The sequence below is a fragment of the Camelus ferus genome, chromosome 17, assembly GCF_009834535.1.
Source record: "Camelus ferus isolate YT-003-E chromosome 17, BCGSAC_Cfer_1.0, whole genome shotgun sequence".
Classification (NCBI taxonomy): domain Eukaryota; kingdom Metazoa; phylum Chordata; class Mammalia; order Artiodactyla; family Camelidae; genus Camelus; species Camelus ferus.
Window position 1 is genome coordinate 12,443,374 of NC_045712.1, and position 14,539 is coordinate 12,457,912.

Genomic DNA, 14,539 nt, shown 5'->3' on the forward strand with positions numbered 1-14,539 from the left:
GTTGGATTTTGGCAGATGCTTTTTCTGCATCTGTTAAAAGAATCATGGATTTTTTTCCCCCTTTATGTTATTGATATGGTGTATGACATTTCTGGATGTTAAAACAACCTTGCAATCTTGGGAAATTTTGAAACTATTTTTACTTATTACATCTACTAAGATTTTCTATTTTTTCTTGAGTCAGCTTTGGTAGTTTGTGTCTTTTTCATAGTTTGTGCATTTCAAGTAGCTTATCTAATTTGTTGGCATGCAGTTGTTCATAGTCTTCCCTGTAACCTGGATTGTTGCTGTACGGTCGGTAGTCATGTCCTCTCTTTGATTCTTCATTTTAGTATGTTGAGTTTTCTGTCCTCCTTTCCCACCATCCCCACTAGCGTCACTACAGGTTCTTCAATTTTGTTGATATTTTCCGAGAAGAGGAACAGAAGAGTTACAAACAAAAAATACACAAAAAATACACTGTCTTTACATACTTACTCATGTAGTTGCCTTTAATGGTGTGTTTTGTCTCTTTCTGTGGATTTGAGGGTTTTTTTAAGATTTAAGTATTGGAAAAATGTATTGAGCTCTTCCTGCAAACTAGGGTCTAAGATAAAGCACGGTACTGAATTATTTCACTTAATACTAATATTAATACTTACAACATCCCTATTAGGCATCATTCTGATTTTACACATGAGAAAATTGAGGGTCAGAGATTGTATGTAGCTTTTTTTTTTTTTTTTTTCTTTTTTGGATTTGAGTTATTACTGGTGTGTCGTTTCTTTTCAACCTGAAGGATTCCCTTGGGTATTTCTTGTAGGGCAGTCTGGTAGCAATAAATTCTCTCAGGGTTTTTGTTTTTGTTTTTAAATCTGAGAATGTTTTAATTTCTCCTTCATTTCTGAAGAATAGATTTGCTGGGTATAGAATTCTTAGTTATTCTCAGGACTTTGAACATCTCTTCCTACTGCCTTCTCACTTCATGGTTTCTGGAGAGAAATCAGCTGTTAATGTTGTTGAAGATCCCTTGTGTGTGATGAGTTGCTGTTCTGCTGCTGCTTTCAAGATTCTTTGTTCTTGGCTTTAAAGAATTTGACTATGAAGCCTTTCGGTGTAGATCTTTTGAGTTTATTCTATTTGGAGTTCATTGAGCTTCTTGGATGCGTAGATGTAAATTTTCCATCCAGTTTGGGAAGGTTGAGGCCATTACTGCTTCACATGCTCTGTTCCTTTTCTTCTCCCTGCGCTCCCGTTGTTTGCACGTGACTCTGCCTGAGGCCATCCCACAGGGCCCTGCGGCTCTGCTCACTTTCTTCATTCTTCCCTCTTTGTTTCTGGATAACTTCAGTTGACTTGTCTCAGTTTCCCTGACTCTTCTGCTAGGTCAGTTCAGCTACTGAGCCCCTGTAGTGAATTTTTCATTTCAGTTACTGTACTTCTAAACTCCAAGATTTTTATTAGGTTCATTTTTACAATTTTGGCTCTTTATTTGGTGGGAAAGTATTCAAATGAATGCTTTTCCTTTAGACACTTTCTTTGACAATTTAAAGTTTTTTCTGTAGTAAGTACCAGATCTGGACTTTCCTCAAGGACAGTTTCTGTTGAGTGCTTTTTTTTATGTGTCTTCGCATGTTTTGTATTTTTGTGTTGCTGTTGAAAACTGAGTATTTAAAATAATGTGGCAACTCTGGAAATCAGATCCTCCCTGTCCTCCCCTGGGGTTTGTTGTTCTGTTTATTGTTGAAATTTCTTTCGTGACTTTCCTGGACAAATGTTGTAAAATCTGGTTGTGTAGCCACTGAAGTCCCTCTGTGGTCAGCTAATGACCGGACAGAGTCCTTAAATCACTTCAACCAGCGTGTTGGGGATGTGCCATCCCTTCCTGTCTGCACTGATCCTCAGTGAGGGTCAGTCACAGGGAGGAGAGGAGGACCCTCTCTGTGCTTCCCTAGGCATACACCAAGCCCTGCACATGCATGTGGCCTTCTAGGTCCACAGGAACATGTTGGACCTCTTCAAAGGCCACTATTGACATTTCATTCATCTGACATCTTTTTTTGTTTTCAAGCCAGCCTCCTGTTAGTTCCAACTGATATTCCGGCCTCAGTACTGACCGCTGATGGGTTTCATCACATGCCTTGGGGATAGGGCTTCCTCTGCTGAGCAAACTGTGTCAGGTCACATAAACGCAAGCCCTGAAGATGCAGCTTTTGGGGGTGTCCCCAGCCTATCCTGCCCCCGTCAGTGGTTGCTCAGCTGCCCACTTCTCATGCCACTGCAGAACTGGGGAGAGAGGGACGGGACTTGGGATAAGTTACAATGCTGTAACACTCACTTTTCTTCCTGAGATTTGGGTGTTTTCTTGAATCAACACTCCATGGGTTGTTAATAGCCTTTAGTTTTTCTCTCAAATCCTGAAGCAGTTGATAGTGATCAGCTGTGCTGTTGTTTTTATTGCTTTAATGGAGGTGCAGATGTTCTGAAGTCTTTCTCCTGCCGTTCTGGAAGGACTTCATCCTCCACCCCCTTTGGAGGCGAGTCTGTGGATGAGGTCTGTGCAGTCACCGAGGTTGCTGACTTTAATTTTCTTTCCTTTTTATTTTTTAAATTGCAGCTATACGTTGATTTACAATGTTGTCGTAGTTTCTGGTGTACAGCAAAGTGAAATCAGTTATACATCCATATATTCTTTTTCATATTCGTTTCTATCGTAGGCTATTACAAGCTATTAGGTATAGTTCCCTGTGGTAGACAGCAGGACCTTATTATAGTAAAGCCGACTGGAACCTTCTCGTGGAAAGTGCTGATTGCTGGCCAAGTCCTGGTGGACGTGTTTGGAATCAAGGAGTGTGACCATACAGGGGTCCCTGCTCATGGATGTATAACTGGATACGGTCAGGGAGCCATGCTGCAGTCCCTCACGGGGTTTGGTGGAGCCGACGATGCGCAGGGTCCCGGCTCAGCATCTGACTCAGTTTCTCATGAGTTTCAACAGCAGCTGGTTCCTGTGTCCTCAGGAGTCCAGGTGACTTAGAGGTGGCTCTTTTCTCCCCAGATGACTTACCAAAGCCCCAGATTATCACCCAGCCGGAGACGACCATGGCCGTGGTGGGCAAGGACATCCGGTTCACGTGCTCGGCCGCCAGCAGCAGCAGCTCCCCGATGACGTTCGCCTGGAAGAAGGACAACGAGGTGCTGGCCAACGCGGACATGGAGAACTTCGCCCACGTCCGCGCTCAGGACGGCGAGGTGATGGAGTACACCACCATCCTGCACCTGCGCCGCGTCACCTTCGGGCACGAGGGCCGCTACCAGTGCGTCATCACCAACCACTTCGGCTCCACCTACTCGCACAAGGCCAGGCTCACCGTGAACGGTAAGCGAGTGCTGTCTCTTTAGTTGGGTGTCAGAGCCCTAGAGAGCCACACTCGTGATTGCCCCGACACCCGTGTGGGAGTGACGGGGCACGCCTGTGTTGTGCGATTGCCTGGGTCAGGCCCAGAACAAGCATTGTAGACTGTAGGGTTATTCTCAGTGGATCCTTTGTTTTGGGTGACTTCTTTAATCCAGTTACGTCAAGTGACATTGTAGGCTCAAGCCTTGCACTTTTTTGCACGTATTATCCTACTTAATCCCAGATGTCTGGGGTCCAGAGTCCAAGCCTGCCCTGATCCTGGGGGAGCTGCTGCCTTTTGAGGAGGTGGCACAGCCTTGGGGCCAGAGCCACGGAGGGCAGGGCAGGTGTGCATGCTGGCCTGATAGCAGAAAGGTCTGCAGGTGTTTGACAAGGATTTTCACTCCGTAACCAGCTTTGGAGCCTGTCGAGGTGGCTGGAGGACTGCTGCTTGTTGTAGGGAGTTTAGGGTAGGAGGAGAGAGGTGAGCGGCTTGAGCAGTTGGCCCACCACCCCACTAACCTAACAAGATTCTCTTGATTATTAAACTATAATTAGAAGTGATGCAGCCACCGTGATCTTTAAGCCCTTACAGATCACACACACACAAAACCCAATTTTTTTTTTTTTTTAACCGCACTTTGGCTGGTGGTCTTGGTTTATTCTGAAGGTGTCCTCACTGTTTCTCACAACCTCCGGGCCCTGTTAGACTCTCCACTAAAGCACTCCTGCGTGCACCTGGAGTGACACGGATTCCCGTGTCAGGGAACATCAGGAGAAACACGCTGGCGGAATGCTTTCAGCTCAGGAGAGTGCAGTGATGTGGGTCTAGCCCCATCTCTCCTCCACGGGTTTTTCCCAGGAAGGAAGAGGCAGCCCATTGCTTTCCCCAGGGTGAAGGCCCGTCACCCTGCCCTCTATCACTGCATCTTGCAGGAGCAGACTTTCTGTCTCCCAGGCGCTCCCATGGTGGTGAAGGCAGGCAAGCATCCGTTCCTGGCGCTTAGGGGTCCTCCTGTTCAGACTGACCGCCACGTGAGGGACAGCAGGGGACCGTTTCAGGGAAGCTTTACACCTGAGGGGGTCAGAGCCAGCCTGGCCTGCGCAGTGGGAGGGGCTGATGAAGGCAGCGCCTGTGCCAGGGAGAAGCTGGGCGGCCCTTGGAAAGCTTTGCTCCTGATTCAAAGGGGCCAGTTAGTGGTTCTAGGCCGACAGTGACAAGAAGGGTGGTGAGGGAGGGGGGAAGGTCGGCTTGCTGGAAGACACCTCTGGCCTTCCACCATCTCCACCGTGCGTGTGTGTGTGTGTGTGTGTGTGTTGCAGTGTTGCCGTCATTCACCAAAATGCCCCATGACATTGCCATCCGGACCGGCACCATGGCCCGCCTGGAATGTGCGGCCACCGGCCACCCTAACCCCCAGATCGCCTGGCAGAAGGACGGAGGCACGGATTTCCCCGCCGCCCGCGAGCGCCGCATGCACGTCATGCCGGACGACGACGTGTTCTTCATCACCGACGTGAAAATAGACGACATGGGAGTGTACAGCTGTACCGCCCAGAACTCGGCCGGCTCTGTCTCAGCGAACGCCACCCTGACCGTCTTAGGTTCGGCTGTTGATACGCGGAGTATATGTGCGTGTGTGAGTGTGTGTGTGTGCGTGTGCATGTGAGGGAGAGATTGCTTACGTGTTGTACGTACCTAGAGGCAAAGTTCTCAAGCTGTTCTGTGAAGCCTGGGGGAGCTGAGTGTGGTGGGCTGTTTCTTTGTTGAACACGTTGGGTTGCTTTCTAGGATTTTCTAACAAGATGCTCTACTTAGGAAAAAAAAAAGGATAGCAGGCTAACGGAGAGAGTCTTCAGAGGGCTTAGATATAAAACCCTCTACATCTCTGCCCCCTAAGTGGGCAGGAGCGGGGTGGGCTAGGTGGGGGACGAACATGGGCCTGTCACAGGGCCGTGTGAGAGCCGTAGGGGCTTCTGTGGCTGGAGGTTAGTTCACCCTCCTTGTTGAAGCCCCCCTGGAACAGTACTGACGTCATTGTGGCAGAAGGTCTCCTGCCAAGCGTGCCCCTCTGCTCTTTCATACGGCATTGCACTCATATGTTGGAATGTCCTTTGGGAGACAAGGCAGATCTCTAGTCGCTGAAGCCCACAGAATAACTGTAAGATCGCCACTGACTTCTTGCAGAAACCCCGTCCCTGGCGGTGCCCTTGGAAGACCGTGTGGTATCCGTGGGAGAAACAGTGGCTCTCCAGTGCAAAGCGACCGGGAGCCCTCCGCCCCGCATCACGTGGCTCAAGGGGGACCGCCCCCTGAGCCTCACCGAGCGGCACCACTACACCCCTGGCAACCAGCTGCTGGTCGTTCAGAACGTGGTGGCGGAAGACGCGGGCCGCTACACCTGCGAGATGTCCAACACCCTGGGCACCGAGCGCGCGCACAGCCAGCTGAGCATCCTGCCCACGCCGGGCTGCAGGAAGGACGGCACCACCGTGGGCATCTTCACCATCGCCGTGGTGTGCAGTGTCGTGCTGACGTCGCTGGTCTGGGTGTGCATCATCTACCAGACCCGGAAGAAGAGTGAGGAGTACAGTGTCACTAACACAGGTGAGCCGCGCCGGGGAGGCAGCAGCCACGTCCAGAGGGCTTTTTGGGAAGGAAGTTCAGTATATTTGGAAGTTGAGAACCCCTGGGAATATGGAGTCCTTTGGGACAGCTGAGGCTTTGGTCTCAGGGACTTATACTCTCTCTTGGGAATTGCACCTTAAAGGGGCATAAGCTCAAATGTAAGAACATTACGACTGCGGTGTTTGGAGGCCTCCCTGGCGGCTGCCCCAGGGTGACTGGCAGTGACCCCGGCCGCCGCCCTCCTCATCTCCGGCCTGTATCTTTTGTTTACTCAGACATCTGACTGCTGCACCCTTTTCTCCCTGGGTGCACGGTAAGGCTGAGCCTGTTGTGGGAAGGCTTCCCCAGTGCAGGCTGCCCACCTTGACACCCGCTCCTGGGCGTCCTATCTCCTTGCAGATGAAACCATCGTGCCACCAGATGTTCCGAGCTACCTGTCTTCTCAGGGGACCCTTTCTGAGCGGCAGGAAACTGCGGTCAGGGCTGAGGGCAGCCGTCAGGCCAACGGGCACGTCGAGAATGATGGTAAGGCTGCAGTGCCTGGGGCGGCGGCTCCTGCCCTGCCGGGGACAGGGGCTCAGCCTCATCCTGAGCGCAGCTGGGGAGCCAGCAGGCTGGTGACCTGAGGCTTCTGTTGGTTTGTTTTTGGACTTTACCCATGCAAGTTGTGCAAGGTTTTAAAGTCCTTGTCTCCCAGGAAGTCCCTCTCCTGGGCTTGGTACCTCCTAGTCAGGATAAAGTAGGACTGGCTGACGTAAGAGCCGTAGACACACTCCAGTTCCTGCTGGAGGAGGGGGAGTGCCCAGAGGCCTGGGGGAGACTGAGCGCTTGCTTGGGGGCAAGTTTCTCCTTACAAAGAACTGCTGTGCACGCTCAAAGGCCTGCCTGCTGGGAAGGCAGGATTAGAAAACGATCCTCGCTGGGCCTCTCGAATCCAGCACTGGAAAGAAAATGGTTTTAAACCATCCCCGTGCTGACAGCCTTGCCCGTTCTCCTCACTGGGTGCCCAGTGAAGTGCCAAGCCCGGCGTATCTAACTGTGTCGGGCTCTTGTAGGTGTCGGTCCAAGAGATGCAAGCCTGTTTCCAGAGGTGGAAGGTGACAGCCTTATGTGCAGGCAGCCCAGGCTCTGCGCTGGGTTTATGCAGGAGCCATGGAAAGTGATGGAGAAAGCCAACGGGACGGCTGGGCCGGAGAAGATGCCGGGTAGGAGATGCTTCCGTCAGAAGTGCTCTGTCCTTGGAATGAAAATGTGGGCTCCCAGGGTCATCAAATGAAAGGAGAAGGCGTATCTTAATAGTCAGATCTTGGCATTCAACTTACTAACAGGCCTGGTTGTGTCTTAATTCCAGAAGATGGCCTGTCAGTAATAATGGTGTGATGACAAGCCTTAAGGTTTGTATGTGATTGGCCCAAACGGGAGGAGGAGGAGGAGGAAAACTGATTTTTCCTGAGGAACCTAGGACCCAGCATACTCCCTGAGGTGTGCTGAGTGTGGGGAAAGTAAGGTAGCTAGAGAGGCTGTAGGTCAGGGGTGGAACGTAGGCCTAGTGTGTAGGAGGGCGTAGGTTCGATAGGAAAGCAGGAGAGCAGGCCGGGCCCTACTAGGCACATACAAAGAGGGATTTTAGTCACTACATTTGATTTTTCCGATCCACTTCCAGCTGAATTCATCATGAACTTCATGACATTTTCTTGGGGGCAGGGAGGAAATCCTGTCATGCAGGGTGTGTGTGTGTGTGTGTGTTCGTTCGACATCAGAGCGTATGCTCTGACTGAGGCATTGATCTGAAATGTTTAAACGTGGAAGCTCTCTTCTCCATTAAGGGCTTAGTGTCTGCCCGGTCTTGGGACAGACTCAGGGGACAGAGCTGCTGAAAGCCAGACTGAGGCCTCACGACTCTGTAGGGGCGCAGTCTGGTCTCTGCCTGGGCCAGAGACTTCAGGGCCCGGAGCTCACCACTGTGTGGCTCTGTCCGCAGAGCGCAGTGGCCCGCGGCTATGCGGTGACTGCAGCCCCGACTCGGACAGTCACTCGAAGGAGCCCGCCATCTGTCCCCCTCCGGCGCCCAGAGACGGTGCGCAGCCTGGGACTCTAAGCAGCCGGAATGACCGCCCACAGCATCTGAGCAGTGGGACTGCCGAGGGCGCCCTCTACCCCAGTAACCATGACAGAATGCCGACAGCCTGCAAGAAAAAGCCAGCAACGCCTCTGGAGGGGAAAGGTGACCAGGCGCTGTCTGGGGAGGAGCCCCTGGCAGCAGGTGGGGAGCGCAGGATGCAGGGTCTGACGTGCCCCCCTCCCTGCCCCCCTTCTAGGGTCCTCCTCTCGGACTTCGGAGTCTGGCTCTCACAGCCGAGCTAGAGACCTCCAGCCTTCCTCTGCGTTGACTCCAGGCAAGCCTGAGCTGCCAGAAGCCGCCTCAGGCTCTCCTGACGTCCCCAGTGAAGGCCAGCACTTACTTCTTTCCAATGGACACCTCCCCCAGGCCTGTGACTCCAGCCCTGAGGCCACGCCACTGACAGGGCAGCCCCCCGGGAAACGGCGCACGCCGCTGCTGTTTGCACCGAAAAGCTAGGCTTCGTCTACCTCGGCTCTTGTCGCGTCGGTCTCTGCAGGAAAGAGGTAGGAGAGGCGGTGCGGAAGCCCGGCTCCAGGCGTCCCCAGTCTCCGCTCCCACGTGCGGCACCGGGAGGGAGATGGACTCGCAGCTGCAGCACAGCAATGCAAGAGGCTATTGTGTACACAAGGCAGAAAAGTATTGGATACCATTGTACATAAGAGTTTTCAGAGATTGCATATATATTATATATCTTTTACAAAGGATATTTTAATCTTTAGTGCATGGTTAACAGAAAAAAAAATCGTACAGTTTTGACACTTATTTTTCATACCAGGTTGCTGTTTAATTTCAGAAGTGGGGAATAGTTCTGGTGCCTTAATGCATGGATGGAGTTTCTAGGAGCTACAAACCACATTTGCTTCCAGGAGCCTTTGGTGGGTGGGAAGGAAGGGGAGTCCCTGGATTTGCACTGCACGTCAGGGCGGACCCCCCAGGACAGAGGCTGGGCTGGCGTGGGAAGTGACTCCAGTCGATGTTGCGCATGAGTGGGTGCCCTTGCAGGGAAGGACTGCTCGTAGGGTTAGGTTCTTTCTGGAACAAGCGGAACAGGGGTTGTTAAGCCACCACAAGCAACTGGCTCGAACAAGGAAGCACTGCCTTTCTTCTGTGATAAAAGCAAATGTGGTTTTGTCAGTATCACTCGACTGCCATTTGAGGCTTTTTAATATGATAGAGGCTGCTGGTGTTGGTACCTGTGGATTTTTCAATAGCGATTTTAGTTCTGCCAATATAATTCTTACATTGGCCTTGGGGGGAAAGAAAAGAATCAGAGGCCTTACTGTTCAGGGCTAGCATGTCTCTCCTGAGGATCCAGAGCAGGCCTGTCCTCGTCCTGTCCTCGCACAGGCGGACCCGGGCTAGGACCCTCAAGAGGTCTAGTGCTTGACCTGGGTTCTGGGTCTCATTTGCACTTTTTGGAGACCTGTAGCTAACCATCTCGTGAGTGCCAATGTGTTTACTTCAGGAAGAATTACGTTGAAACAAACACGGTCCTTCAAAATCTCAGAAAGCAAAGTTCCTTTAGCCAAACAGCTGAAGGGGAGGTATTGACTAAATTGCTGTCCAGTGCCGTCACTGTTCCCAAAGGTAAGAAGCACATGTAGAATTTTGTTCTCGACAGTTAACTGATTTTTGTTACTTCCACAAAATATGTGAATTTGCTGCTTCTGAGAGGCAATGTGAAAGAGGGAGTATTACTTTTATGTACAAAGTTATTTATTTATAGAAATTTTGGTACAATGTACATTGAAAAACATGTAAAATATTGAAGTGTCTAACAAATGGCATTGAAGTGTCTTTAATAAAGGTTCATTTATAAAATGTGAGGGGTGTGGTAGGGTCCTTCTTACACTTACGTGAACCCGCACTGCTTCAACCCCACTTAAGTGCAGAGATCCCCTTACAAAGGCAGACATTCTTCTGCCTTTAATTACCTTTTTCCCCCTGAAAAGAAAAAAATGGTTTTAGTCAAAGCAGAATTCTCTCTGTTGCTCCAGGGATGGCACCGTTAGATTCCTGAGGTTTCTTGTTGAATTTCTCTCACACCTGGAGCCTGTTAGCTCAGCACCAAAATGGTGGCCTTCCCTTCTCCTCTCTGTGACTCCCAGTGTCGAGCCTGAAGCTCCAAGGAGCAAACTTTACCGAGGAGAGAGGAGGAAACCACCCTGTTTCCAAGGCCGGCCCCGGCCCTTGCTTAGGGTCTGGAACAGAGCCAGGTGGGCGAGCGAGGGCTCCACCTCCCCCGAGGACCCACCGTGCCCACCCTGTCCCTGAGCCATGACTGCTTTCTCCCACACGTGGGCCGCTGGACACTTCTCTGTAAAACAATACAGTTGTGATTTTAGAGGTGGAATCTGAGGGTAATTGAGAACAGCAGCCTGGCTGCCCAGCAAGAATGCTCGCTATGCACCTGTAGTTCCCTCTTCACACGAGGCTGGAAGCTTATGCAATCGAACTACCCAAGGGGAAAAACCCCCCCCACACCCCCAGCTTTTCCCCTAAGTCTCCTTCCTTTACCCATTCTAGCCTTTCTCTGAAAATTGTAACCACCTCTACCTTTGGCTGAATCCTTCATCACGTGGCAGGAAATGAAAGCTCAGATACAGATCAAACGAAGGCTCTGAAGAGTCTGGACTTAGCGCTGCCACTGATTTATTAAGGGTCTGAGAAAACTGTTCAAAGTACCGCTGAACTCCGCGGACAGGCTGAAGACGCCACTCCCGCCAGCCTGGAGCACGGAAGACAGGTTCTTGGTGTCGTAATCCAAGCAGGACTGGATTTCAGCGCCGTGTTCTGCGGTTCAGATGGCCCAGCAGCTGCTCACCGGAAGGGAGACAGTTCTCACAGCGGGACCCTTTCCTGAAAGAAGGGGCCGTCTGATTCAGGGCCTCTCTCTGCCAAGTTCCAACAGAAAGCTGCGAGTTTGGTCATAAGCACCAAGAAAGATGAAACCTCCCAGACTGATGGCTGCCATTCGAGGGAAGACACCTGCAAATAATCTAGGAGGGGGGAAGGCAAGAGGAAACGATTTTTTAAATTTTGTGTTAAAAAAGAAAAGGTTAAATTCCAACACCCACAGGTTGCTCAACACACCATGCTCATTAAACCCCACACAGCACTTAGAATTTGTGTGTTTTTCCTTTCAGAATGGCACTAAATTACTTTCCCAAGTAGACTTGTGGAAGTTGGAGCCCAGCTGTTTGCTGGCTGAAGGGGCTAAATACCAAAGAGCTGACTGAGCACCCACAATTACGTCCAGCAATTAGTCAAGTCACAGTAACTCTGTCCCCACAATAGTTCTGTGTAAAACTTTCACACCGTTTTTGGCTTGGAGAGATGAAGTCTACCACACATCCATATGCATGCGCGCGTGTGTGTATAAAGGAGTCGAAGGGCTGAATCCCAGGGAAGGCTGGAGGAGCGGAGGTGGGTGCAGGGAGTTAGGAGATACTCCCCGACCACTCTGCTGCCCCTCCCAGTGACTCACTCAGTCACATTTTATCCCTAGAGACCCACAAAATGTGATGCCACGAAGGGGAAATTGACTGCACAGATTCCTTATTTTCCTTCCCCTCTAATGAAGGATAAGAAGGCGAGTGGGCTCCAGTAGGGAGGGAGGGGAGCAGCGCCTCGTTACTGGTTCTGTCCCCGACTGCCACAGAAGGCCTGTCATCGTCAAAGGTGCATTTCATTGCTCGTTCCCAAAGTTGCAAAGTAAAAGAACAAAGTTACTGGGGGACGCAGACTATGGAGTCATTCTTTAAAACTCTCCCAACAGCGACACACGGGTATTCGTTCAAGGATGGTGTTGCTGGTAAGAGAAAACCTGCACAGAACGCCCTCTCCAGTTACACAGATCCTGACAATACACACACGGGAGACCATGCAGCTGGGAGGACAAGGTCGTCCAGGGACCAACACAGGACGGACACACAGAATGTTCTGAAAGAAGCCAGTCGCACAGCCACACGGGTAACATGACGGCACAAACACGGCTGAGCTGCATCCTCAGCTTCATCTGGAGGTAAGGATACCGGAGAGCTTCCCTGCCTGCGTTTCTGTAATAATCAAACCTTTCACCAAGAGTATTACTTTTGTAAGCAGGAAACAAAAATCACCAAGTCAGAACTAGTGGATTTATTACTGAAAGAGGATTCAGGTCAGATGTAGGGAAGAAAATGCAAAGTGAGGAGGAGATGCCAACAGTACTCAGTGTGGCCTGTACGGTCCGGGAAGAGCCTCCGTGCTCCGCTACAGGGGGGCTCGCCAAGAGAGCGGACAGGAAGAGGAACCCCCGGGGCCAGGTCACAGCGGCCCCGGCTGCCTCCTTCCCGCGTGCCTGCTGGGAGTGGCCAGCCTGCCTCCCCCTGGATGTCGCACCCAGCACTTCTGAGAAAAATGGACTGCTGGAGAGCAGTCTTAGGGGCCCGGATTTTAGTTAGCTAATGAAGGATTTAAACCATTAAGTAAGGTACTGTACACACTGAGAATCTCTCTGTTGTCCACATAAAAATTCTGTAGACCAAACTACACTTGTAAGGGAAAAAGTTGTTCAGCTCGGCCTCAAATTGTTTTCGCATGAGGTGGCAGGTCATGGCACAAACCCCACAGTTACTGCTTTGAGACCACTGTGTCCTTCTGGCCCTAGAAAGAGATTCCTCTCCCTGCCCCTACCCTACAGAGGGAAGGAGGTCAGCAGCAGCTGGGCGGGGGCAGACCCCATCTGCCACCGAGTGCCCCCCCAGCCCTCCTCCCGGACGCCGGGACTCGCTTCTACAGCCAGCGTCCTGCTCAGCGCTCACTGCTAATAAGCTCAGCTGCTCCCTGCAAGGGGCAGATGGAAGCAGTTTATGGTTTCACTAGATGACAAGTGAGTCTGTTAACATAATTACAGCCTTAAAGTAGAGTAATTTGTACAGAGAGCGCCCCAACCCAACTCGGAGGCGGAGACGCGTGCTGAGCAGGGGGCCAGGCAGCAGCTAGTCTAGGGAGGGCCTGGTGGAGAGAAAGCAAAGGCCAGCTGACGTGCCAGAGCAAGCTCACCATCCGCTCTGGCTCCTGGACTGAGGGAGCGTGCGGTATTTTCATTACGGAGAACCCAGTCTGCCCAAGAGCATGGATTCCAAACCTCACCAGGACGTGGTCCTCCCCCGTGTGAACCAACAGGGAGAGACCCACACATCACCATTTTCATTTATGCCGAGAGCTCAGCACCAGCCCCAGGCGGGTGGGGAGACTACGCACCCGGCATCTCAGACACTGTCCACCCGGCAGGATGCTCCGGGGCCGCAGGGGGAGCCCGCAGCGGCTCTGCATGGAAGGCACACAGAGGACGTGGCCAGGGACGCGGGGACCACTGTCTGGGCAGCTGCCCATGTCTGCAGGGGGTTCTGTTGGTGTCTTCTTATTACAGCCCTCCTGTCAGATCATGTGGTCTTTTATCACACTGTCATCAGCTGCCTGCGATGCTCTGCTGAGCACCCCGCTGTGCATACTACTGAGAGCCCAAGACTTAAGAAGCTTCTGGGAGATAAGCACAACTCCAGACCACCTCTCAGGGCTGACAGCAGGCACAGGGACAGGCCTCTCGGACGCCCCTCCTGTGCCTGGAACTCTGGCACTGCCTGGCTACGGAGCACCCAGTGACACCAGCACTGGGACGGGGGACATGCAGTTTCACTCATCTCAAAGACACGTCTTCTCCACAAGCTCGCGGTGACCACGGGTCTGCCAACTCTGCCAACCCCACACATCGCCACTTCCTCAGGAAGGGCAGGTAGGCTGCAGCTCCACCTGACGCCACGGGGTCAAGGTCAAGAGCAGAGGTTTGACCAACAGGTGCCAGTGACTCTCGTAAGAACTCTGTCAAAACAGGTAAGAGTGGCATCTGGGAGTCTGGCCATGTAACCTGCAACAGTGGCCTCACGCAATACCTCTCTGGCCCAGTCACTCTGTGAAGCCCTAAGAATCGGCCCTGCATTTCAGAGCTCATTTCTTCCCCGTCACACCAGTTCTTTGTTCAGTGAGGAACTGGTGTCAAAGTCAACATGCCTCTGCTGTGAGCACCCAGATTCCTATTTCCTCACCAGCTCTTAGCCAGAAATTGCTGGCTCAGGACACAGAAGCTCCCACCCTGCCCCTCCCAGGCTCAGTTACTCCTTCCTGGTAAACCCAGCCCTTCTCTCCATACCCTCTGTCCCTGAGGTGACCAGAGGTGGCACATTCCACAAAACCACAGAACGGCTCCTATTTTGCCTAGATGATAGCGCCTCCTGCAACACCTTGTCCGGGGCCTGACTGACCTGTGTCGTCCTCCCCAGACTGTCCACTAGGCTGAAATTAAACCTGTCAGATGCACAGAAAACCACAGTCAAGTGAATGAGCGACACGCTGTGGGGAAGACGGGGTGGCG

At 51.8% G+C, this 14,539-nt stretch overlaps 2 protein-coding genes across 9 annotated transcripts in view; one reads left to right on the plus strand and one right to left on the minus strand.

The window, feature by feature from the left end:
* Positions 1-9,953, plus strand: part of LRIG1 (leucine rich repeats and immunoglobulin like domains 1) — a 111,348-nt gene extending 101,395 nt beyond the window's left edge. The window contains exons 13-19 of one of the 2 annotated variants that reach the window (XM_032458124.1): positions 3,038-3,358; positions 4,700-4,981; positions 5,565-5,984; positions 6,405-6,530; positions 7,061-7,210; positions 7,987-8,229; positions 8,324-9,953. In XM_032458124.1, the coding sequence (XP_032314015.1) occupies positions 3,038-3,358; positions 4,700-4,981; positions 5,565-5,984; positions 6,405-6,530; positions 7,061-7,210; positions 7,987-8,229; positions 8,324-8,583 (1,802 nt within the window). In that variant the 3' untranslated portion in view covers positions 8,584-9,953. The remainder of the gene's footprint in view (positions 1-3,037; positions 3,359-4,699; positions 4,982-5,564; positions 5,985-6,404; positions 6,531-7,060; positions 7,211-7,986; positions 8,230-8,323) is intronic. The other variant, XM_032458125.1, reaches the window with a different exon arrangement.
* A 123-nt stretch (positions 9,954-10,076) lies between these two features.
* Positions 10,077-14,539, minus strand: part of SLC25A26 (solute carrier family 25 member 26) — a 205,154-nt gene continuing 200,691 nt past the window's right edge. For all 7 annotated transcript variants that reach the window (XM_032458128.1, XM_032458127.1, XM_032458129.1 and 4 more), the window contains one exon: positions 10,077-11,126. In XM_032458128.1, coding sequence (XP_032314019.1) covers positions 11,009-11,126 — 118 coding nt within the window. In that variant the 3' untranslated portion in view covers positions 10,077-11,008. The remainder of the gene's footprint in view (positions 11,127-14,539) is intronic.